The sequence below is a fragment of the Apostichopus japonicus genome, chromosome 16 (assembly GCF_037975245.1).
Source record: "Apostichopus japonicus isolate 1M-3 chromosome 16, ASM3797524v1, whole genome shotgun sequence".
NCBI lineage: Eukaryota > Metazoa > Echinodermata > Holothuroidea > Aspidochirotida > Stichopodidae > Apostichopus > Apostichopus japonicus.
The window spans coordinates 22,675,380-22,700,884 of record NC_092576.1 but is presented as its reverse complement, the minus strand read 5'-3'; the positions used below and the strand labels follow the sequence as shown (position 1 = coordinate 22,700,884).

Sequence of the window (25,505 nt, the reverse complement as noted above, 5' to 3'; positions counted from 1 at the left end):
TCAAATACACCATAAAGGCAGCTCTGCATTTTAAGTATTCACAGTCTATTGACCTCCATATTTATTTCAAACTTTTATCACTGTTTATTTCAATAAATCTAAAAATACCTTTATCGTTTTTGGCAGAACGACAATTTCATAGGTACGGCCTATGTAGTGATAAATTGCATTTCTTGACAACAAAGTATGCACATGTGAGTCACTATGCATCACCGAAGGCATTTTGAGAGTTACATATGGATACACTTACAACATGAAAACGATATAATACTATACAAGTTATTACTTGTAAGTAGACACTGTGTACTGTGTCAGACATCTAAAAATGCTATGCGGTGATGGTGCATCGTTCCATGTTAGCTTTAATAAATTTAATAACAGTATGTCAATCAAATGTTAAGAGAGTTATCTTACAAAGCATATAACCATTTTATATTGTGTTGGGGGGGGGGGGTAGTTTGATATATTTGGAGAGGTTTTATATTGCTTTTACCATGTTGAGTTTAATTTTGCAAGTATGTTTATATACTGTACCCGTTTCCACTTGGACAATCTGATACATCCACTGAAAATAGACGTGATATAAAGTTTGGGAAGTTATGCGTTTTGCGTGTTGACTTATTTTCCAAGCACCTGCATCGTCAACTTATATATAGCAATTGATGGCATCTTGGTTGTTTCATTACTCAGTGAGGTACCACTCAGTTCAAAAAATGCAACAAGTTTTCGAAGATCTTTCAATGAGTTTCAGCTTTTGTAGACTTAAATTGTCATAAACATTTTCAAAAAAAATGTTTTACCTCAACATGACTTGAAGTGTAAAATCAGTCATTTATGAGCATTTTTGTACGGTGGCTATATGACTCCATTTGGGTATGAATTTCTCCCCAGCAGTCTGGTTACCAAGTTGGGCCCAGGGGGCATGACCTCTACGTTCAGAATAGTGTTCTCCTACCCCACCCACTAAGTTGTCCCACCATCATATGAACAAGCTTCACAAGTAACAGCACCTCAGTATTGTGCCTATACTTTTAAGTTTTTGTTGCCCCTCCATGATTTGTCAATGCCCCGCCAACTCGGAGTACCTGCTCCCAGGGGCTCACACATTACTGTAAAGCCATCTCCCCAACATTTCGGTCTCAACAAAATTAATATAATGAACGATAGAGACTGCGGTTAGGCTTTGTGCCCTATCTATCTAGTTAAGGGCCAAACGTTATATTGTACATCATTTGTGAACCTGTTAGGATGTTTTTTTTTTAATCAAAAAGAACAGTTTGTAAGCAGCTGCTGCATACTTGAGAGATGTCATTCTTTTAAACAGTATGTTTTTAACACAAAATTTAATCTAATGTAGTCCATCAAGTCTTTTTTATGTGAAAAGGAAAGATATTTTCCCGATAATTTTTGTCTCGAAACGTCGTTACTATAACGCACCCTTCGCGCAAGTCATTGATTTGGGTGTATCAAGATGGCGCGAGTGATCTTCAAATAGCATGCAAAGCGTACTGTTATCAGCAGGTGTGATATGGCTCCTATGTTTTAATTTCCGTGAACTGCCGTACTACTTTAGACGCTACTTCCGCTCGCGTGAGGCGGTGAGGATCATATGAAGTAATTGGGCTCTCGAGTCACACCCCAAATTAACAGAGGTCGCTGTTTAATCGGTCCTTCCGTAGCCGTACACAGACAAACGGCTCTGGATCCTTTTATAGCCATACATAGACAAACGGCTCTGGGTCATTTCACAGCCGTTCAAAGACAAACGGCTTTGGGTCCTTTCACAGCCGTACACAGACAGACGGCTCTGGGTCCTTTCACAGCCGTACATAGACAAACGGCCCTGGGTCCTTTCACAGCCGTACACAGACAAACGGCTCTGGGTCATTTCAGAGCCATACATAAACAAACCGCTCTGGGTCCTTTCACAGCCATACATAAACAAACCGCTCTGGGTCCTTTCACAGCCATACATAGACAAACGGCTCTGGGTCATTTCAGAGCCATACAAAGACAAACGGCTCTGGGTCCTTTCACAGCCGTACATAGACAAACGGCTCTGGCCCGTTCATAGCCGTACATAGACAAATGGCTCTGGGCCCTTCCTAACTCCGGGAAACTTGACAAGCAGCTAAAGTCTCTGAAATCCCTGAGAATTCCTTTAAGGAATCTCTGACAGACACTTCTGGGCAAAGAACCTGTGCATATCCTGATTATTTTCGAAGGTTTTGATGACGAGATCTTTTAAATCATATTTTTATAAAGTAGCGCTTAGCTAAGATATGTTACAACGCTATACAAAATCCTTGGAGATCTGTAAACAGCGTTCAAATTTAGAAACGTCCGGACAGATGCCATATATCATAAGTTTTGTTTATGCTATACAGTGGCCCAAAACAGCAGGGACTTTTTCAAGAATTTACAAGTACAAGTCAATGGATTTAATTTAAAAAAAAAACCTCTGATGATATTATTACGAGAGCTGGGATATAGGAGGATGTTTCCGATAAAGTGCACTGTTATTGAATGGGAGTGCATGGTATCGAAAAGTGACAGAGCCTCTTGGCTAACGATATGCTGCCTCATACGGATTTCAAGAACAATGTAAGATGAGGAATCTTCTCTCAAAGTTCTTTGGAATATATTTCAAAGTCTGTTAAATATGCGTAAAGTAATTTTAAAATCACCTGCAGATTTGGGCTAACCTCATATTACATCAGCTATAATTCTAAACTAATGCATAATACCTGAGCAATAATACTAAACTAATGCATAATACCTGAGCAATAATACTTAACTAATACATACTACCTGAGCAATAATACTCAACTAATACATAATATCTGAGCAATAATACCAAACTAATTCATAATACTTGAGCAATAATATTAAACAAATACCTAATACCTAAACTATCATGCTAAACTAATACATAATACCCGAGCAATAATGTTTTAAGCAGAAATAAACTCTAGGTATTTCTCAGCAATGTATCCAAATACAGCAATATTTCAAATGCTGGAAATATATGTAAAAGGACGTGAACCGAGGAAGGACGAGGACAAGATAAGTAAGTCTGTCGATTAGAATCGGTTACAGCAACAAGGGCGACACGAGAGACTAGAGTAACTGTCAATTTATTAACCAAGAAACAACAACCTCTGAATTATGTAAAATAAATATACATGAGAGCAGGATTAGAAAAATGTACAACAATATAACCTTAGTGCTTGTAATAAATACCTGAGCACAGATACATGTTTATGTCACACAGTCAGAAGACTTGGTCAGGTGCATAACTTTAGTTATTTGTCCCTGCACCCCAAAACATGAGTCTGAGTAAAATTATTGGAAATACCAAAATGCACGGGCACTAGATTAACACCTCTATATCCATTTACAAGGGGTTAACAACTAATATATGAAATAATTATCCAAAATGACCATCCCATAACCATTCATAATTATCAATCACTGAATCGTCGATATTTAACCGATCACTGCATCTTGGGTAGGAGTACATCTTAACTCACAAGATTAAAACACTGGTTCAAACCCATGAACTAATGCATGTAGAATGAAAGAAAAGTGTATCACATCAAATACCGCCCTTAAACATTTGTCATGTGATCACCACAGACTATTTGCTATGCAATGGAATACCCCATTATCCAATCTGAAATAGCATTCTATTTAACTATCATGAACCATAAATCCATGAAATATTAATTACAGCAACAAACACCTAATGTAAGTACGAATACCTGCAACATGAATAACGCCAAATATGAATATCAAAGTGAGCATCGAAATAACATTTGCCCACGTTACAGCTGAAAGTATCTTTAACATGACATTTTTCGGGGACAGGCGGCGATTCCAATGTGCCGTCCCCGGATGAACAAGTGTCCCCGAAAATTTCTCCAATTCGACAAAATGTCCTGGAATTTTGAAATATCCCAATATATATATATATATATATATATATATATATATATGTGTGTGTGTGTGTATGTATGTGTGTGCGTGTGTGTACAACAAAGAAGAGGAAAACTTAAAATGAAGAATAGACCAATGAAAGTTGAGAAAATTTATAATATATTTACGAAGTTTCTGTCACAGAGTATACAAGAAGATGGATGCATCGTTCTTCCAGCAAGAGATGAAATGTGTCAGCATGTAAAATTATGTAAAGCAATATTAAAGAAATATGTAGAGAATAGGAAAAAAATCATTTCCCTGGAAAACACCATCATTCTTCTCCATAATACTTCAGTTCAAATATGTTTTTAATCAAATTGCGAGAACAGTTCAATTAACAACAATTTGAAGGTTAATTACGAATGATTTTTGTTCGCGATAAATGTGTATCAAACCGCACTGGATCGTGCACGACAGATATGAGACAACATTCAGTGAAGCATGTCTTAATGAGATTAATATATATAGGTCTAATCTGGGATGTTTGACTTGTATTTCCTCCATGAGTTTAATGAAGGCTTTTTCTTCCACGTGTTCTTCTTTTTTCTCTGATGACGTTTCTTAGTGCCAGGATAAGGCTTCACGTTGCCCGTAGGTTTTCGTCTTTTAGATTTCATATCTAAGATGAAAGATGAAAGAGTTAGTATCAGTGGAACAAGCAATCACATATTATAAACTTTATACGGAGAGAAAAAAACACGCTGTAGACGGTTAAAATCTAAAGACAAAGACAATTCTCCCAGTCTATACTTCATTTACTCTGATCATCTGCTGGAAACATCCAAACGTAATAAGTTAGCACATTTTTTAGATCAATGAAGAGGCATCGTGCTAGGTTATATGATTCATGGTGAGATCAAACATATTATTATACCTGTCACAAGATCAAGAAGTTCCTGTTTCGATTTCAGTAGTTGAAGCAGACCCTGCGACCTGGGAGTCTTTCGGGCCGAAAGATGTACAGATGAAGGAACAATATGTTCTACAAGAAAAAAAGATACAGGTTATACCTACGGTTGATTGTTCTATCAAATTGCGTCACATCATATAAGAAGCTATTGAGTGATATTGAGAATCATGTAAGCTCTAGTGTTTGTTCTATTACCGTGCGATACTTATATTTGTAAAATAATTGTGTAATCACACCTAATATATGCAGACAAGTCAGGACTTATTGTTACATGCAATAGTCGTGGATTCTTTCGTTCAAATTGTTCACAGAGCTGGCACTTAGACCAAGCACTTTTTCGAGTAACGCAGTTTATAGCTTACCGATAATCCGTAGTGAAATAGCATAGAAAAATACCACGTGTACTCTGCCATATTCAAAATGCATAAAAATCGTTGCAAAGGATCCCATGGCCAGTTAAATAACAAAACTTTAGTTGATGTATTATCTCAGACAAACATATAATTGTTACATTGAATTAGTAGAGGCCTATATCTCTATTTGTAATGTAATATCCAGGCGCGTATCCAGGATTTTCAAACCCGGGGGGGCGCGAATTACTATCTAAGCGGAGCGCCACCATCGGTTGGCGCGCAGCGTACAAGAAAATTTCTTGTTTTGAAACCCCCCAGATCACCGGAAACGGCACTTCTCGGGCTTGAAATGACCAACCAGATGTACACTTTTTGCCTGAGAACCAAGTATTTCCTAATAGTTTTTTTTTCCATCCATAACTTTTTTGAAGATTGTCAACCCTGCACACATCATGTTCGACCTGATCGCATCTCCTGTGGGTCTTTGCTTTTGTAGGTGATTCTACGTCGCGGCCCACAATACCCGTCAACCCCACTTTTCAAGGTTTTATAAGCCCCATATTTGTTCAGAATTTGAAAATTCACATTTCTCGTGAATAAACTCACTTCAAAACATACCCATAATGTTGGACAACCAATATAGAAAAACTTCTTTCAACCCCTAACAGACCGGTCAAAATTGCACGAGTAGAGGGAAGTGTGATGCAGAATGTTGGTCAGAAATTTTCTAAAATTCAGACGCAGTTAATTTATTGATGTAGAAATATTAAAACCTCTTATAACGGCTATTATAAAACTTGGTTGAAGGAAATGAAAAAATAGCAGATATTTCCGAAAGCGAACACTACACACATAGGCGTAGGAGGCGCGGTGGCAGTGGCGGAGCTAGGGGTATTGGTCAGGAGTGGCGAGAATGGTCTGTAGGGGCGCTTTCGACACTATCTAAGCGGAGCGCCACCACTGGTTGGCGCGTAGCGTACAGAAAATTTTGGGGTCAAGATACTCCCTAGATCGCCGGAAATGACCCTTTCCGGGCCTGGCTAATTTGCAGATAGACGAAGAATAAGGTGTCATCGCCAAATTACACCAACAAAATGTGACAAATGTCAATAAGTAGATGAGAGCGCAATAAAAAAGTCAATAATCACGAACAAGTAAAAAGTGGTAAAGAGCTGAAAAAGGCGCCAGCAGTCCATTTGAGTCCGTCAGGGGGGGGGGCATCCGCCCCCTGACCGTATGGACGCTCCGCCACTGCGCGGCGGGGGTGCAGCCCCTAATTCGCCATTACTAATGTAAAAGAGAGTTTTGACATAATTGGACCTCCATGCTTTTTATACATCTACATGAGACATGTCGTTGTTTACATTAGCATCCCGCGGTATACTGCGCAATTTTAACGGACCGTACGGTACACGATGGCATGCGATTTAATAAACGATGCTTGCTTATAGGTTTAATAACATGAACAGGTTGAACGCGCGCGAAGCGCGCGAAAACTGTTGGTTATTTTTTCAGGCAAGTCGGACAACTTTGAGGCTTTTCATCCAGGAACGCCATTTTCATGCTCACTAATATGATGTGATATCTGCTGTTTGCGTTACAATTTCGAACAGTCGCGTAGCGAGGAATTTGCCAAGGGAGGGGCAAAGCCTGTAGGCAAATTATCTAAGCGTAGCGCCACCATAGGTTGGCGTGAAGCGTACAAGAAAATTTTGGCCGAAAATGTCTCCCAGATCGCTGGAAATGACACTTCCCAGGCCTTGTAAGTTGCCTCTAAGCACTTTCCATTTTGAAATTACTTAGCGATATCATTTAAAAAAAATGCTGAATGGGGGGGGGGGGCTGGCAGTCGCCCCAATCCAAAAATGCGTCATGTTCCCCGACTACACGGTAGAGTTCGAGACCAGCCACAGTTGGTTTCATAGCACAATTCTACACACGCGTTATGATAGACCATATATAGTATATATATATAGATCATTAGTGAGAGAGGAAAATGGAAACGTCAAAAAATGGAGTTGTCGGTGTAAGGGGTTTGGTAAGTCACACTTTTACGAAATCATTGATCCGTCACTGGCTACCCTTCAGCGCTGTAATGATGTCACTGTTCCTCTTTCTCTTCCCGGTGTCTTCGCGTTTTTCTTTTGCTCCCTCCTTTTCTCCTTTTTCTCTCTTTCTTCTTTCTTCTTTTTCTTTTCCCTTCCTTCCTCTCCTTCCTCCTCTTTTTTCCCCTCTTTTTTCCTTTTTTTCTTCTCTTTTTTTTCTCTCCTCTTTTTCTTACCCGGGGGGCGCGCGCCCCCAACGCCCCCCCCCCCTGGATACGCACCTGATATCAATAATACAACAGCTCACTTCGTCAGCAGCAATAAAAGCGATTTATGTCAGATATTTTTTCAAGCTCTGAGGATGTTATAGTTGGACAATTACCATGATTTAAAACTTCATTAGTTACATTCCAAGATAGTTTCGTCGGAGGTTTTCGTTCTGCCATCCTCTTTTCACAGTCTTTTTTGGATCCCCACCAACGACCAAATTTAAAGTAACATCTTTTCTGTCTCATTTCTTTTTCCGTGTTCTTCCAACTTGTAAATAAGAATAAACATCTTAAAAATAACTTTAAGGTACCATTTAACATATATGCATGATGAACGACACTGATGTAAAGAAACACACAGCAATCTCATTTATCTTCGACGAGCTCCCTTAATCGATAATAAACGTGATATGACAACGAGGCATCACTTTGAGTGTACACCCATAAACACAAGGAACAAGGCTAGGCCTAGGTTAATAAATAATACTTTGGGGTTGCGCCGCTACTTCATCATGCTATAAAGTAACATAAGCCTAAATGTTATTATTGAAAATAATTGTTATCCTTCAACTTCGTAATTTCAACAGTTTATCAGATGCCGCAAGAATAATATTAAACTTATTTTTGGAGTTAAAGTCGCTAAGCAAGGAGAAACGTCTCTAATATTGCGCATGCATTCAAGATCACTCCATAAGATAGGCCGCCCTAGGCCTACTATAATTCATGAAAGTGCTCCATCTTCCAGAGTAGGAAATTGGCTTTTTTGCGCTGTAGCCGTTTGGTGTTGTGTAGTTGCTTTCGAAACAGTGTTTATATACTGCTAGTCCAATTTGACATTGAAACACAGGAAGTGTCCATCACAGTGCAGCTACGTATAACACAGTTGGACCTTAACGAACTTAGTAAACATGTTACATTACCGTAGGCATAAAGGCTACTACCATGTACTTACCTCCTTCCCGAATAAACCTTCCGTCCTGCAGCTGGTTTTGCAATTTCCTTTGAGTAGTTAGAAACAGGAGGCAAGAACCGAACATTGCTGCCTGACATCATTCTTAGATCAGATCCGTCGATGACCATAATGGACCAGCATATTACTATGAAATTACCAACTAACATCATATGCATGGTACAATTTGTTTTGTAACGAAATTGCTAATTATAAACAATAAATTGGTGATTTGTATTTGCATTTTGTTTTGGTTGGACTGCACCGGGCTCACATAATCTGTCTAAAGAAGTTACTTTCAAATTGTGAAACAACGCAACCACTGGCGTCACGAGGGGGTTGATACGCAAGCGTGGCAAAACACGTAGAGTTCTCAGTTTGTCGCGCTTCTGGAGCTGTTACAGCTTTCTGGTTGAGCAATTGATTATATCTGCGTACGCGCACAATGAGTACGCATTGCCATGCGCCAAACCGGAAAGATACTGCTTAGCACCAAAGCGTATAACCAGATAAAACAAAGAAGAAGACTAGTTTATGCGTATAACCCAGTTATTACGTGGCAAAGCGCCAAGGCGCTATGGACAATTGACATCTTACTCAAAGTGAAGTCGTAATGTGCATTTTGTTTGCCGTGTCATAGTTGTTATGCTTAACAAAGAAGGCAAGCTACACGGAACATTCCACCATTGTGTCCAGCCTCATATTTTGTTACAAACGTACGGATACTAGCTTTATTAAACCAAAGATTTTGGATAGCATTGTAACATGTCTCTGCATGAAACTACTATCCAAGTCACAAATGAACGCGCGCGTACCCATACTAGTTTGCTTCCTTGAAAAGTCAGAACCCCTTTGTAAAAAGTCATGTTGTGAAAAATATGCGCGATTACCGGCGCGCATGTAGGCTACAAGCTCCATCATTCCGGTCACTAAAACACTATTGGTGTTGTGGCCTTAGATGTGCATGTGTTCGATCATTGCATTTCGCAGGAATCAGTCCGCCTACTCAGGGGCGTCAATGTATAGTCACGGTAGATTGGGGGGGGGGGCAGAAATTATACATAAAAGCAAACATACATAAAAATACGCATATACCATACAAACACACATACACGTATAATGTATGCTTGACTTAGAGCCCCCCTATAAAAAATTCTGTTACAGAAAGATGCTACTGGTTTTAAATTAACTTTATTGCTTTCTAACCAAAATTTTTTATTCTCTACTATATTAAACATTATTAATAAAGATATATAGATAGATGGATGGATGGATGGATGGATAGATAGATAGATAAATGAATGAAAGGAGGGAGGGAGGGAGGGAGGGAGGGAGGGAGGGAGGGAGGGAGGGAGGGAGGGAGGGAGGGAGGGAGGGAGGGAGGGAGGGAGGGAGGGAGGGAGGGAGGGAGGGAGGGAGGGAGGGAGGGAGGGAGGGAGGGAGGGAGGGAGGGAGGGAGGGAGGGAGGGAGGGAGGGAGGGAGGGAGGGAGGGAGGGAGGGAGGGAGGGAGGGAGGGAGGGAGGGAGGGAGGGAGGGAGGGAGGGAGGGAGGGAGGGAGGGAGGGAGGGAGGGAGGGAGGGAGGGAGGGAGGGAGGGAGGGAGGGAGGGAGGGAGGGAGGGAGGGAGGGAGGGAGGGAGGGAGGGAGGGAGGGAGGGATCATATTATTATCATAGAAGTAAATGAACAACGGAAACTGACTGAAATTATCCCCACTTGATTAGTGAAGCTGCTTACGAGGGAACGACTTATAGACCGGCAGCCCAGAGCACTTTGATCAAACGAACGAGGTACCAATATCTGAGTATTGGAACATTTGTGGAAAAACCCAGTATATCCAAAAGTGGATGTCTGTCGTGGTCGCTCTGCTGCATGTGGCCCCTGGGGCCGGTTAAAGGGGGCCCAAAAATGCATCTGATCAAACGAACGAGGTACCACTCGAAACCAATGTCAACTTAATGCATGAATGCCACATAGTACTGAATGGCCCATGCCAGACAAATTTTCTGCTGCAAAGGGCCCGCCAGACGCCCAAGAAGGGCCCCTAAAAAAATGCATCTGATCAAACGAACGAGGTACCACTTGAAACTTGTTCCTGCCCGGAAGGGTCGGAAGAGACGAAGAGGCGGGAAGGATTCTCGTAATCTCCGCCAGAAGGCCCAACAGAGGGCGGAACCACAGTTAAGAGCGCCATAAAGGCGCGATCAGAGTTACCCGACAGCCGGGCACCCGAGCCTTCTCCAGTTCCTTCCCCACCAGAGCAAACGGGGGGGGGGGAGGCGTACCAGTGAAAATTTGTCCAGTCGAGGGCCAGCGCGTCCACGGCCCAAGCCCCGGGGCTTGGGACACGAGCCACAAAGCGGGGCAGCTGGAAATTGAGGGCGGACGCGAATAGGTCTATATATAAATAGGGGACGCGTCTGTTGTGAGCGTGAAAGCGGGGGAGCCGGTCGGGAACGTCACGCCCTTGTACATGTTGTCTTCGTCGCACCACTACTGAAAGATCTGGTCCAAGTGCGGAGTCGGAGGTACTAGGACTGTTAGGTCCCGTGACGACGGGCTGTAAAAGGCGAGGAGGTGGAACTGGAGAGGCCTCATGTACAAGCGGCAATGTAGAACCAAGTCCACCAGGCTCAACAGGTAGCCCAACAGAACCAGCCACGCACGGGCAGGTACTGGGCGGAGCCGGCGAAGGATGAACAGACCTCTCCGAACCGCCTGCTCTCTCTCCTGGGTCGGAAAGGCCCGACCCCGGTAGAGATCTATGTCTGCTCCCGGAAAAGTCACTTTCTGTGAAGGGATTAACGAAGACTTTTCTTTGTTGATCAACCACCTTAATGATGACGTCACGTCCAAGACCCCCCTAATATCGGAAACACGGTCTTCCTGTGACTCCGCCACAGTGAACCAATCGTCTAGATAGACAAAAAATCTTGTCTCCCAGCTTTCTGAAAAAAGGCCGCTCACGCGCAAACCAATCTGGTGGAGGTCTGTGGAGCCGTGGACAGGCCGAAAGGAAGTGCCGTGAATCGGTAAGAAGCCCCGTTGTAACGGAAGGTCAAGAAGGGGCTGTGATCGACGAAGATCGGGACATGAAGATAAGCGTCCTGAAGATCGACTGAGTAGGCCCACAGGCGGGGGAACAACCTGTTCAGGATCAAGGGGAGCGTCTCCATCCGAAACCGCAGAGGGCGGATGAAGTGGTTAAGCGGCCGTAGATTGAGAATGGGTCTCCAACGGCCGTCCTTCTTCGGAGTAAGGAAGAAGGTCGTTGAGAACAAGGGTAGAGTCTCGCTCGACATAGGGACTTTGGCGCCTTTCCGAAGGACCTGAACGTCGTCGTGCAGGGCCTTGGCTCTGGCCGGATCTGACGGAATCGGAGGAGCCGGAAGCGGTGGTCGGGAGGTAAACTCTAGACGGTACCCCTCCTGGATCGTTGTTAGGATCCAACGGTCCCTTGTGACCCTGCTCCACTCGCCGGCAAACGCCCGGAGCCTCCCCTCTCACCAGGGGGGCCGGCATAAGGAAGTCCGGGCCCGTCGAGCAGTCACTTGCGAAATGGACGACCCCTCCCCGACCTCTGCCGGAACTAGGAGGAGCTGGATTTTTCGCATTACGCGCGACGAGCGCCCTTACGGCGGTTAGAAAAGGCCAAACGAGAGGCTTGACGGCTAACAGCAGGTTTCTCGGATCTCCCGCGAAAGGGAGACAAGTGAGAAGGTTCCGTGGTCTTACGAAGCTTGTCAGTTCTCACTACGTCCTGCTCGGAGACCTGTTGAAACGACCCTCCGAGGACTTCTGATCCGGAAAGGGGCGCCCATCAGAACACCGGAGGCAGTGTCCGACAATCCCTGGCGGGCTGAGCTACGACGGGTGGATCTGTACCACCAAAGGTTAGATGTAGCTGACGGACCAAACGTCCGTAGTCCTCCTCCGAGAGGACGTCCCCAGACGGGTCGACGTCCGGGCCCGGAGAGGCAAAACAATCCACGTCCGAGTGATTTAAATCACTTTTAACTGTCTCCTCACGGGGGACTCCGGGAATAGACGTGGGGGGGGGGGGGGGTAGTCGTCATGTCTGGAATAAAGTACGCTATCCGTATCTGTAAACGAGTCCGACGGATGGATGTCAATTTCCGGTTCCCGGAGGAGCAACGGGATCACTAGTAGGGTCCGATTGGGCGGATTCGATTCAGCCGGCGGACGTGATACTAACTGCAAAGAAGCAGAGTCCGCCTGATGGCCCCAGCGAAGGGAATCGACCGACTCTTTCAAGGCCGTGAGGAGAGAAACCACCGAGGGGTCCTCCAGCCGCACTGTAGAGTGGTGACGGGAGGAGCGCTTCCGTCTACGACGGGACTCCCGTTCTTCAGAAGACGACTCAGAAGAGGACGTCCGCCTCCGTTTTCTGGTTGTCTTCTGCCTTCTAGTAGGTGACCGGCCCTAGATTCGGTAGGTGTCTGGAAAGGATCTGGGCTCTGGAAGCGAGCGGGTGTCCGCCCCATCGGGCGTCGAACTGGACGGCCCCGGTAACGGCTAATTTGACGGTACATCCTCTGGTTTCCTCCAAAACGGGTCCGGTGTAGTGGGGCCCGCATGGGTCGACACAAGGGGCTTTTGTGATACCAAGCCCGCCTGGGCTTATATCTACACGGGGAAACCGCTCCAGTACGGCCAGCGTGGCCGTCGTCGTCGGAGTCTCTCTACTAGACGCTCCCGTCGCTAGTATCTGCGAGGGTGCTACCGGTAGAGGCGGGGAGGAGGAGGAGGCGAAGAACGTTCGGATCCAGACACGGATCCAGACATTCCAGTGGAGCATTAGAACACCACGATCTGAAAGAACAAAATAAAAACGTTATTATAAAACGGTAATGGCATATCACTTTAATAACGTGAGGCAAACCGCCAAAAAAGGACCCTCTGCGCCTCCTGGCGGAGGAGCTGAAGGGCCTCCCTACCTCGGAGACCCCCTACCTAGCTACCTCCCTACCTCGTGCTAAACTTGGGTCCCCCTCCTAGACCGAGGGGAGAGGCCAAGAGACTCCAGATGAAGCCTATCTAGAGGGCCACACTAGGGTAACCTCATAACCAAACCGGAACCCGAAAGGTCATCGGTATCTTCCCCATATATGTGTAACTAAAAACAATGAGGAAAAGGGGGAATCCTAAGATTCCCCAAGGCTTCCGTAGTAAACAATGGACTACGTGACCAAAACACATGGTCGGAGCTCTGGAGCGCGCGAACTATGGTCACGTGACCCAGAGCCCCATAGCTGAGAGCAAAAACCACGGACCCAAGGGTCTGACGAGCGGGCCTAGGAAAACAATAAGCCTGACCCGAAGCCCAAAAAGGGCCGAACGTGACCGCTAAAGTTCCGCGGAGGGAACTAGGCCAAAAGATGCTCGAAGAGCCCACCTATTCCCGAGCAGGAAGGAGGCAACCAAAAGCACACCTCGTTCCCGAGGTAAGGCCGACGAATCCCCACACAAAACAATATGGAGGGAACTCGTCGAAGGTAGCTACGCTACTGCCGAGCACGAAACGAAGGAAAAACCGTTTCCCGACGTATCCGGGTAGAAAAAGGGGTCCAAAAGTTACTAAACAGGAGCGAACTCACCAAAACGTGAGAAACAAAGTCTTAAAGTGAGCTGGGCGGATGAAATTCTTTCATCAAAACCCTCGATGCAGACTTGCAACTGTTCACAGTGCAAGTCACAGGAAAGGAATGACCAGACCAAGGCACCGGATCTGGCCAGATAGAGCTGGCTAGACCGGCTGCCTTTGGCAGGCTACGGTATAGTTGGTGGTACTTTTTTTGTGAGTTGAGCGCCGATAGCGCGGGAAAATGCATAAGTAATTTGTCCAGAAGATAAGGATTTCCCGATGTAAGTTATAAACATTTAAAAGAGCAAAGAAGTTTATGGCTAGCACCAGTTTCGAAACAGTGACCTCTAGTTTACAAACCCGTTCTCTACCAACTGAGCTTTACAGTGCTTAGTTGGTCAAGTGGCGATTCTTATAGTGCCATTTTGATGCTAGAAGCATCAGGCAGAAGCCGCAGTATCTTGTATACCATGTCACCAGGGATCACACCGATGTATTATCCGATGAAACCCGGAGTGTTATTAATAAAGAAGATCACATGCAGTATCTATTTCCTTTCGAAGAAACTCTTGATACTTCATTAGACAACACATATAACAGTGTCATGATCATATGGTTATAGTCTCAATGTAAAGGGGATTGGGTTTAAAAGTGGTTGAGAGGTTTAATTTGTGTACCTAAGCTTTATCTTGGTCGACTTTCTTCAATAGAATATTAACAACTCACTACTAACTACACCAAAATTCAACACTTGGGTAAAAAACCTGCCTAAATTGAACATTGGAAATCCCTATATGCTCCTCTGCAACTCATTTTATGGATCTTTTCTTTATGTGATCATGTAACAATGATGTCAAAAGCTGCTGGTTCTAATCCAGACTTTGACCACACATTCAGCGCAAACATCAACACAAACTTAGCGGGGCTAATCCATACTTTGACTACATATCCCGTTCAATTATCATCACAAACGCTTCTCAATTACTGGTAAGATACTTAAGCACAAATTGTTTTTACAAAACCAAATAGATTCATGGAGATTATTCTCAACAGGATATAGAGAAAAGTACCCGACTTTTTAATCAATTGTAAAACTGTCTCCAGTCAGTTAATATATATGAATAATACAATGCTGTCACTTAAGTGAAGTAGCCTTCTATTCAAGTTACACCACCTGAAAACAAGTACCACATAAGTTACTCTACTTGCAATCAAGTACAGTATACATCTCAAATATACATATCAAATACCATGGGCATACATTGGTAAGGTTTCTTTATTAATCCAAATGAGAAATCAAGTTTTTGATTGTTGTCCATCATACTTTCATGCCAGTAACACATACATACAGCCTTAATCAATGTTGTGACCAAGTTTACATTGTGAAAAAATTGTGGAAAAAACAGACAATATATTAGGCTAAAATACTTTGGTGCACTGAGGCAGACACCAATCAGAAATACTCACATTGTAAACTTTAATCGGCTAAATAATTACCCAAAGTAATTATATTTATCACTATACTTACAAGCATTTCTTGATGTCTGAGTCCAGAATGCCATTACCACTACAATAAACGGTTGGAACTAAGGAAAAACAAATTTAAGATCATAAATTGATGGCAATGCTGATGTTTTCTTGAATACTGCTCCTGTGGATTATCACCCACCCAGAGTCCCCCACCTCACCTTCACTGTCCTTCTCCAACTGCCCTCTATTCCTATTTAATTGTAATGAAAAGAATAGCCTGCACAGAAGCAGCAGGTAATATGATAGAAATTTCTTGAAGCTCTCTTTAGCTTCTGTTAGTTTACAGTCACATCACAAATGTATCACCACATCACTTTTCATGCTTAACCCAAAACTAACTTTTATCATGTATTACTGTAGATACTCATCAGACAGCATGAGTATCACATCCTAGCACTACATTATGTATGTTTAATCAAAACAGCCCAGCATTACAGTTTGTATCAGATACACATCGGACATCATGATTTACACAAAACTAGCACTAAAATACAGTATTTATGAGATAAACATCCGAATGCAGATTAAAGAGCCTAGCTTTACAATTTGTATTAGGTACACACAACATGATTTTAACAAAATTAGAACTACAACATGTACTGTAGGAGATACACTTCAAAAAATGATCTTATCAAGACAAGTCTAGATTTGTATATTTATATAAAAACTCCAAGAAACAAATGAAATATCTTACCTAGGACTGATTCACAGAACTCACCAGTGAATTCATGGAAGCATCTGCGTAAATAATGGAATAAACCGTTTAACAAATTAATAGGGATTGTGGACAAAAAATGTTAACAGTCAAATATTATTAACATAAAATGACCATTTCTTCACAAATTTGTCTTCTTCAAAATGAGACAATCATAGTCGCAACTGCTTGTCTTCGTGTTTAGAATTATTTACAACTGCAGTTTATTTTTCCGGTACATATTTGTGCAACTTGTTTCTCTTACACCTACTTAAGTGGCAAGTAAATATTTTACATTGAAAAGTGAGGACCATTGAAAAAAGGTGGTGCATATATAGAGACTGAGAACAACCTATTAAAGGAGCCCATCAAAAACATCTACCGTCCTTATGTCAGTTCGGCAGAATTGTACCCCGCATGTCTTTTATTGTATCCGTGGCTCAAACTTTAGCATTTTTCAGTATCTTTTCTAGCATATTTCAGTCTTTGCATTGACATCATTGTATCGTCAAGCAAACCCTTGACAAGGGAAAAGGGCGAATAGACAACTTTTTTGTTAGTATGTTAGGATACATGTCACATCTATTAAGGATATGTATGGCCTTCTGTACGGGATCACCAATGAGTTGATGAATAAATTACAAATGCTTCAAGACAATGCTGCTCGCCTAGTTGCGAAAACTCCCAAGCGAGCCCATATAACACCTGTACTTCGTGAACTTCACTGGTTATCTGTACGTGCAAGAATAGAATTTAAAATTTTGTCTCACCTCACAATCTCACCTTTATGGCACTCAACGGGGAAGCTCCATTGTACTTAGCAGAATTAGTCCATCGTTACATTCCACCAAGATCGCTAAAGTCCCAAAATAAATATTTGCTTGCGGAGCCATCATTTCATTCAACTAACTTTGGCGAGCGAGCTTTCTCCGTGATGGCCCCACGACTGTGGAACAATCTCATAGCCAAACAAGAGGCACCTATTTCCCCATCCAGTAAGACGGATCTAAAAGAAAACAGTTAAAAACTATCCTTTTTGAGAAATATCACAGTTAGACCCTTTATATGGGAGCGCATTTGAACATTGCCTTGTGCTCTGGATACCTGCGCCATATAAATAACAGTTATTATTATTATTATTATTATTATTATCACACACTCCATCCGAAGTACATTCGCAATTACATGGTGTCAACAGTGGGGTGGGAGATAGGATGGGAACATCAGCAGCTGAGGTGATCGGGAAAAATGAGATCATAAAGAGAAAATCATTACACTGCAAGTTGCATACACATATTCAAAGTACTGCACAATTAAGCTACTTGTCATGAAATTATAAAATTATATTTTTCCTTATAATTTCTTTCTTTATTCTTCACTTGGAGAAATGAGAAGTCCACATGATCCTCCTTTTATTACAGATAGTTCGCTCTGTATCCAAGAAGTAGTCCCCATCTTCACACGCGCACACATATGTCAAGCCACCGTTGACAGGATTCGATGGTGACACAAGGCACAGGCTTGTGCAGGGTGCTCCCTCACATGGATTGCTTGCTGATAAACGGAAGAAAAGCCGAGGAAAGCAATAGCTCTGTTACCTCATCATTCCACATAACAGGGGCAATAATGGTTTGGGGGGATCAGGAGAGACCTATTGGTAGTATCCCCCCCCCCCAGTAAAACAGTTACAAAACTGTAACATCACTGTAGGATAAAAGATATATCCCTATTGATGGTATATTGTAGTGAAGGAAAGCTGGAACTAACTATAGCCCTCAACTAAAATTTAGCACATATTAACCTGTGTTTCATTTTTTTGGCTGAAGAAATAAAAAAAAGTTAAAAAACGATGTTGAACATGAAAATGCTTGGCTCCCCGGAAGAAATTGCATTCATGCATGACCTTGGGAAAAAGTGTGTAAGTTGCCAGTGTAGTGAAAACTGGCAATTATAAAGGCCGTCGTAGTGGCTATCAACTTTGAAATATTTAAACATTTCACAAAGTTAGCATCCCCACATAAAAATTTAAAATATTTTCATTTAGAATTTTAATAAAAAGACGTAAGGAAACTACATCAGTATAAAAAAGGCTGATGTTTGGCAAATGTTCTAGTCTAAATATATCATCGTCCAAGCAAAAAAGAATTATTTGAGTATCAGGAATGTTTTTATAACTATTCTGGTTTCAAGGTTTTCTCCTTAAAATTAATATTATTATTATTCAAGGTTTTCTACTTAAAATATGGATGAAAACTGAATTGTATATGAAAGTAATGTCTGGTCATCGCATAGAAATAGTCTCACCATTTATTAGTTGCCATGGTCATATAAGTAATATCCTATGTATACATTACTCTCAACATATCAGCTTTGTCCAGCAGCAAAATGCCATGTTGCAACAAAGATCAATAAATAGAAATAACATCATTCTCCCCTTGTCAGTTGTGTTGAAGAGCAAAACTGCCACGGCAACTAATGTCATTTAATAGAAACAGGATTGTTGTATGTTAATTTCACTGGAAAAGGGATCTGCTGATAAGCAAAAAGGCAATAGCAACTGGCAACATCAAATAGACAAAACATTGCAATAACCACACACCAATGAACTGTTCAAAAGCAAAAAAATTGTCATGGCAACAAAACCCTTTAAGCAGCATTATCGTAAAAATTTGTAAATTGTATTTACAAGTAAGAAATGGTCATTGTGACTTTCCAGAATTTTTGAAAGCTAAAGATCCAAGGTCAATATTAATATCCTGCAGTATTAACAATAAGCATTGTCCTACAGCAGGTCACATGCGATGTCTCTGTATACTGTGGATTAATGTTATGAAGATATGAAAAGTAACATTTCATGAAATGCTCTCTTTTACCCAACATATGAAATGCTAACACAATACTGTATATCATTTGCACACGGAAGTCCAATGAAATTTCATAAGAAAATACATGCCACATCTTCAGTTGTGGGTTACTTGAATTACAGCAGCCTTCATGTTCGTCCGAGGAATCTGCACAATCTACTGTACCATCACATTCAAAATAAGACGGAATGCACTTGGTATGTTCTTCACATACAAACTGATAAGCCCCACAATTTGGTGGACACAATAGTCCATCAGACTTGAGATCAAATCCATCAGGGTAGGCGCACGAATAACCTCCTTCTTCTGACAGGAGACACAGGTGACTGCAGCCACCATTATTCCCAGAACAAGGGTTGGGGATATCTGCAGAGGAGAAATGTAGTTAATCGTTGATACAGAGCAACAAGTTATCAGTGCTATGCACACGTTGTAGTTGCAAGGCTGCTCTCTTGCAGTAATTTCACAAGAAGTCTTACCTCCTTTATAGTAAGCCTCTGTGTCATACAGAACAGCTGCAGCAGCTATAAAGGTCCCCTTGCAGTAATTAAGGCTTAAACAATATTTATGGAAGAATAAAGATTATCTTGGCAATGCAGAAGTGCCTATTGAGTGAAACTGCGCAGATTTCATGCTATGCAGCCTAGCTGAAGGAAGCTGCAGCCCCCTCAGCATCCACAGTGTTTATAGTATAAATATTACAATTGGTTTGAAAAGTTTCAAAAATTTAATCTGAATACATACTCCAAATTCTCTCTTACTTGTTTGGAATGCTTTTCAAAACTTTCTTGATGATTGCAGATTTGTTGGTACAGATATCTCCATCATTTAGAGAGGGCAGATAATACCGGCAGGGGTTAGTGTGGGCTTATAGGGGGTACTTGGTCGATGCATTGTTTGACATGGGATGGGAGTCGGGGGTGTTGAAAGGGGGCTAATCTTTACCTTTTTTAGATTCAGTTTTTCCTGGTTCTCTTACTTTCTTCTCCCAATTGTTTTTTTTATCACTGATTAGTCTCAAATATTGTTTTTCATCAGAAACCCAAAAGGAAACTTCCTGCTTATCTTTCTCGTTTTGATGCTCTCTATTGGTTGATTAAACGACCCCTTGTCTCCTTCAACTAACGGAACCACTGATAATGAGATACAGTTGCACTGGTAGGTGCCAAGCCAACTATTGAACATGAAGATGTACACGTGTTGAATTTAAACACTGACATCCCATCACAACATAACTTAACTGCAGTAAGTAAAATGCTTTCAATCAGGAACTATAATATTTGAATAGATGGTAACTTTTCCAAGTTTTCTTCTTCAATATCACAGTTTATACCCCCTCCAACCACCTCCCACCCCTCCAAGAAGATTGATTATTTCTGCATTCACCAAGAAGCTGTACTAATGAGTGATAAACGTGCACATCGTAAGGTCTGTGACAATTCAACTGAACCAGTTTGGTTCTGTTCTCACCAGTGAATTTATTAGAACGGAAGACGGTCATTACGCTCCATTCCGTCGAATAAATAAACTCCTCAAAGACGGTGACGGCAAATGGTCTAAAGTAAGTCTCCCCCTCTTGAGATGGAATTATATGAAAATATTCACCGTCAAAGTCAGAGTAACTGCAAAAGAAATACAAGTTTGGCATAAACCATTCTAGTTTTGCTATTTGACCTACCTACATTGGACTCCATTATTCATCCTAAGGTTGCAATAATTTTCTTGACTTGTTACTGTTGTGAGCGATCGTGTCTTGTTAGGAAATTCTCCCCCCCCCCAAAAAAAAACACCCACATGCATGCTCTATAAACATCAGCAGTGCTCTTCATAGGATACCCAAGTACTCCTAAGAGCTCCATACATCTTTGTAAATTCAACAGTGAAGAAGACAGTAGTAGATGTTGGTCTGTTTTATAACAATTTTTCATAAAAAAAAACAATAAATTAAGGGAGTACTTTTTTATTATTCAGGTTTATTGTCTATTTCATTGTCCTTCATTAAACAATTCCTGTTTATAAAATAAAGTGAAATTTAATACAAAAGTCAGCTTTGTTTTATTCATACCCAATGTAATCAAGGTGAGCATCGAACCAGAAGAGTTTGTTACTGACGTAATCGATACTCAATCCTAAAGGAAATATGATCTTCTCTCCGTGAATTTCAATGGTCTCTCCTTTACCATCCATGCCATTGCGCCAGATGTAAGGATCGAGTCCAAACTCTGTCCAGAAGACATACCTGCGATCAGAAGAGTAATGTCAAGCTGATATTAGGTATCATGGCTACAGATTGTGAAAGGGAATTTCTACTTCTAACCCTTCCCGAGGATCCACCACCAAACCACGTGGCTGGAAGAGTCCTCCGTGTAGTAACGTTTTACGTAGACTGCCATCCAGCTCAGCAACTTCCATTACGTTTTTAACACGATCAACTCAGTAGACCTTTCTGTTCATCAAACGAAACAACATAGAGTGAAGAGTTAAAAGAGATTTACTCCCCAATAGACAACATAGCTCATTTTCGCCCCCCCCCCCCAGGAAATCTGAGGCAAATGTTAGCCAATCTAGGTGACATCAATAGTCCTCATATCTCCCACTCTGGCAGCTGACCGGTTGCATTTAGTTACATGATTTTTTTCTCCCTGCTGACCACAAGATCATATCTCCAGCTACATCTGCTTGGATCTATTGTGTGGAATCAATGAGGTTTACATAAATTGTAAAGCTTAATTGTGCAACTCACAAAGGCCTTGTTCACACTTAAGAACGCATACATACTTCAAGTCCGCAAGGGCGATTAATTCCCTTAGTGTGAACACTCGCGTACTCGTACTCCGCGTGCGTGCTTAAGGATAATCCTCCTTTCAGGTTTCTTTTTCATTCTCTCTTGCCTTTATAGTAAATGTAATGTGAACGGTCGCGGACTTATGGTGGTTCAGTTATAATATTCGCTATATCCATACCTACATAGTGTTTGTTTGTGAAATCATCAGACTGTTGCCCTTCTTAACAGAAACACTACCAAACGACGTGCGTGAACCCATTTCATTGTTCTTTGCTTGTGAGACTAAACCAAACTGACAGAGTCCACTTATATCTAATAAACTATAATTCATTGTACGTCAAACTCCCAGGTTTTTGAAGAGGCCAAAATCAGTAATTTTATGTTTATTTCGAAATGGATGATTTTGGAACCGGTTGCTACGGCAGTAACTAAAAGGCTAAAGCTATTACGTATGGTCTAGCCTATATTAAAGTTATATCAGCCTACCCATACACCTTATAAGGTCTTCAGGCCTTCGATGTTGGATAAGCCTCAAATACAACATTAGCAGTAAAGCCTGGGTTAATGTGTAATGGTATATACTGGTACGGATTACTTTGAAATTTGAATACAGTAAACTGTTTAAGTGCAATGACTGAACATTCCGACGCAGTGGTGTACGGAGTAGTACGTACCAAATTAGTACAAACACACGTGGCAACGGCAAACCACAGAGAAATGTAACAAGCTGATGTGACGTTTTCACGCCTGCGCAGTATATTAATCTCGCAAGCGGACTTAAAACGAAACTCACTCGTTCTTAAATGTGAACGCGTCATGTTCTCAATTGATAATTCTCCTCGCGGGGCTTAATATCAATAACCGCCCTTGCGTTCTTAATGTGAACAAGGCCAAGGATCTTGGTGCCTTGCATTGGAATGTACACACAGGCCAAACCGAATGTGAAATCATGAAGAAAGAGGGTGGATCGAGTTAGCTAGGCTAGGTGGGCGACAAACATTCAGACAGTGTATCTAACATGTTTGGACCTGACTGCTCAGTCATATATGTTGGGTTGGACGTGTGCATTAGCGTAGGGCAGTTAAATATGCTACGAAAGCTGTATTGATTTTGATGGTCAGGGCCAACGCCTTAGTCAGCTGATTAACATAATGTAGTAAAATATAAATACCTTCACGGCTTGTTTTGTCATCAATTACTGAAGAACTTCTTCATAATTAAATTCTTTATTATAAGTATTTATTATTTTTGTTGTTGCTGGTAAGTAACAGTTACCTGCCGACACGATCGATTGCTAAATCTTCACCATCCGTAACAAAGTCATTGATGATGACCTCCTGGTTAGATCCATCTAGGTTCATTTTGTAGATCACCTCTGCCGTAACATCCAACACATACAGTTTCTCCTCTACGATATCTTCATCAAACGCGACAGCCAATTGAAACCCATCTTCCACTAGAGTGTACTCAGATCCATCCAAAGCCAACTTCCTGATGTAATGTTGGTTTGTGAAGTAAAGGTAAGGTACCTCGGCTGAAGAAGTCAATAAAAGTTGAAAAGTAGTATCCCGCCAACGAACAATAATGACTGAAGATTGGCACAAAAAGCTTTCCCTAAATGGTTGAATCAATTACTTCAGAGTTACCAAGTTTGCACCCCCACCCTATTGACCCCCACCCCCTCCCAAAATATATATAAGTATTAAATAAACGTGAAATGGAAATAAACAAATTAGAAATTACTGTCAGCAGAGTTGAATGGACTAAAGTTTAGTAAAGTAATATTTTACATTTAACATTGTCCATCGAATCTTACTTGTGTCACGTTTGCATTCAGCAGTGGTTCCACTCTGGTATACCCTTCAGCACACTTGCATTGATGCGACTCAGGCTAATTTTCAAAAACGTAATTACAGACAGAGGGTGTAACTTGGCATTCATCCCTATCTGTTGATAAAGGGTGCAGAAACAAACAAAAAAGGATTCCAACTTTTGAGGATTCGGAGAAGACATTTTTTTCCAATTCTGACACTACACTTAGAATCTATTCGAACTAAAAGCTCCCAAAGTCTGATAGATTTATTTAATTCTTTTCAAGAATTGAACAATAGTAATAATAATAATAAATAACGACACGGTCTGAAATATTTTATGGGGATATTTACCAGAGCAGTTTTATACACTGAGGTTGCTCAACTGATAAAAATTTCATCTTTGCAAGGGTATTACAAAGCCAGCCTCGCTGATGGTAACTAACCCAACCCAAAGTTAGCTACCTGCAGGTCATTCTTACTCTTATCATGTGACTTGGGCAGGAGGAAAATGATGATTGTCCTTTCTGATATGATTTGTTTTGCCTACTCAACTCCAACCAAGTTTGAAAAAATTTCACCCTGTATTCCTTAAGTTTCTTTCTTTTGATATATTTTTTTTTGATATCTTCTCTATTATCCATCTTCCTGTTCCTTCCCAGACTATCCAGTGTTATATTTCAGGAGGGGAATTTTGCAGTTCTTATTTTTATTTTCTGAGTCTTTTTTCCCCCTATTACATAAGGTTTTGTCAAGAGTAGCCTCTCTTATGCTCTAGGCTTGTTGTCGTTGCAACCTCAAGCCAGGATGGTTTGTTGCCCAGGTTAATTCACCACAACCCTTATCGTCTTAGAGGCACATGAACTGGGTTCAGGGCAATTAATCCTACAATGAATGATCTGCTAAAATAATGAGGAGAAGAATAGAGGTACATTCCAAAGTAGTTATTCCTTTCACATATATTTTTGTGATTGAAAATACAGAAGGAAGGACAGAATGGGTAATATCTGAAAACAGATTGATTCCTCACAAGTAGGGCTCTGCCTCCCAGCAAATGACAGCATACCGCCAATTCAGAAATACCCCTCTATGCCCCTGTGTCTAAGAGTAATTAGCACATACATTCCTCAGAATGACGAAAGAAATACCAACCTGCAAATGTTAGGCCATTATCATCCAATTGGTACTTTTAAGAAAAAGTCACCCAGGAAAGAACCTGGGCACGAAAACCAAACTACCAAAAACCAAACAACAAATTATCATCCAATTGGTACCATCACGGCACATACACTTGAAGTTGGTGACTGTGTCAACACAGATATGTTCACACTGGTTGCTTCCGATCTCTGCACATTCATCTCGCTCTGAAAGAAAGAAGCCACAGACTTATATTTCAAAATATCGACTTTTGTGGTTAGTCCTTTTGTTGCTTTGATTCCTACAATAAACCAAAAATGAATTGAAATAGAAAAACAAATTTAAAGAATTTTGTTATTCCTGTAAAACCAACTATATTAACTTGGTCATCATTTGCTTAAATATTTAAATTTTGTGTTCGTTATTCAAAACCTTTTATATGAATGACAACAATGTGAATTAACAGAATAATGATTGTTTTGGAGTTGACAGGTGTTGTTGCTTTTTGGATTCAATAAAGTAGTGAATGTTAATAAAAAGTGCATATTCAATAATCTGTTTCCTTTTGTTTCA

General features: G+C 41.4%; 3 protein-coding genes across 5 annotated transcripts; all 3 read right to left on the bottom strand.

Annotated features, from left to right (window-relative positions):
- Positions 1-4,241: 4,241 nt before the first annotated feature.
- LOC139982823 (uncharacterized) lies at positions 4,242-8,909 on the bottom strand. Its single transcript, XM_071995934.1, has 4 exons — positions 8,511-8,909; positions 7,672-7,826; positions 4,856-4,963; positions 4,242-4,600 (listed from the first exon to the last, which is right to left on the bottom strand). The coding sequence occupies exons 1-4, from the start codon at positions 8,684-8,686 to the stop codon at positions 4,452-4,454; spliced, it is 588 nt and encodes a 195-aa protein (XP_071852035.1). The 5' UTR covers positions 8,687-8,909; the 3' UTR covers positions 4,242-4,451.
- A 1,686-nt stretch (positions 8,910-10,595) lies between these two features.
- LOC139982828 (uncharacterized) lies at positions 10,596-16,541 on the bottom strand. The gene is made up of 3 exons (XM_071995939.1): positions 16,336-16,541; positions 15,640-15,697; positions 10,596-13,339 (listed from the first exon to the last, which is right to left on the bottom strand). The coding sequence occupies exons 2-3, from the start codon at positions 15,671-15,673 to the stop codon at positions 12,933-12,935; spliced, it is 441 nt and encodes a 146-aa protein (XP_071852040.1). The 5' UTR covers positions 15,674-15,697; positions 16,336-16,541; the 3' UTR covers positions 10,596-12,932.
- A 950-nt stretch (positions 16,542-17,491) lies between these two features.
- On the bottom strand, positions 17,492-24,982 carry LOC139982819 (low-density lipoprotein receptor-related protein 2-like). Of its 3 annotated transcripts, XR_011798383.1 has the most exons (7): positions 24,948-24,982; positions 23,801-23,931; positions 23,260-23,518; positions 21,265-21,438; positions 20,670-20,821; positions 18,640-19,565; positions 17,492-17,889 (listed from the first exon to the last, which is right to left on the bottom strand). XR_011798383.1 is itself a non-coding variant. In XM_071995928.1 (6 exons), the coding sequence occupies exons 3-6, from the start codon at positions 23,343-23,345 to the stop codon at positions 19,084-19,086; spliced, it is 894 nt and encodes a 297-aa protein (XP_071852029.1). In that variant the 5' UTR covers positions 23,346-23,518; positions 23,801-23,931; positions 24,948-24,982; the 3' UTR covers positions 17,952-19,083. The 3 variants fall into 3 exon arrangements, 2 of the variants coding, with proteins under 2 accessions (XP_071852029.1, XP_071852030.1); XM_071995928.1 differs by lacking the exon at positions 17,492-17,889 and having other exon boundaries at positions 17,952-19,565; XM_071995929.1 differs by lacking the exon at positions 17,492-17,889 and having other exon boundaries at positions 17,952-19,565; positions 23,801-23,927; positions 24,948-24,971.
- Between the last annotated feature and the right edge of the window lie 523 nt (positions 24,983-25,505).

What these genes read in the sequence shown, in the direction of transcription:
- LOC139982823 (XM_071995934.1), bottom strand. Translation starts at nt 8,686, where the DNA reads ATGCATATGATGTTAGTTGGTAATTTCATAGTAATATGCTGGTCCATT. An exon ending in AAGGTTTATTCGGGAAGGAG is followed by an intron (nt 7,827 to 8,510) that starts GTAAGTACATGG and finishes CTTATTTACAAG; the next exon opens with TTGGAAGAACACGGAAAAAG. An exon ending in TAATGAAGTTTTAAATCATG is followed by an intron (nt 4,964 to 7,671) that starts GTAATTGTCCAA and finishes TTTTTCTTGTAG; the next exon opens with AACATATTGTTCCTTCATCT.
- LOC139982819 (XM_071995928.1), bottom strand. Translation starts at nt 23,345, where the DNA reads ATGAACCTAGATGGATCTAACCAGGAGGTCATCATCAATGACTTTGTT. An exon ending in GCTCACCTTGATTACATTGG is followed by an intron (nt 20,822 to 21,264) that starts GTATGAATAAAA and finishes TTTCTTTTGCAG; the next exon opens with TTACTCTGACTTTGACGGTG. An exon ending in CCGTTCTAATAAATTCACTG is followed by an intron (nt 19,566 to 20,669) that starts GTGAGAACAGAA and finishes TCTCCTCTGCAG; the next exon opens with ATATCCCCAACCCTTGTTCT.
- LOC139982828 (XM_071995939.1), bottom strand. Translation starts at nt 15,673, where the DNA reads ATGGCATTCTGGACTCAGACATCAAGAAATGCTT. An exon ending in TCAGACATCAAGAAATGCTT is followed by an intron (nt 13,340 to 15,639) that starts GTAAGTATAGTG and finishes TTGTTCTTTCAG; the next exon opens with ATCGTGGTGTTCTAATGCTC.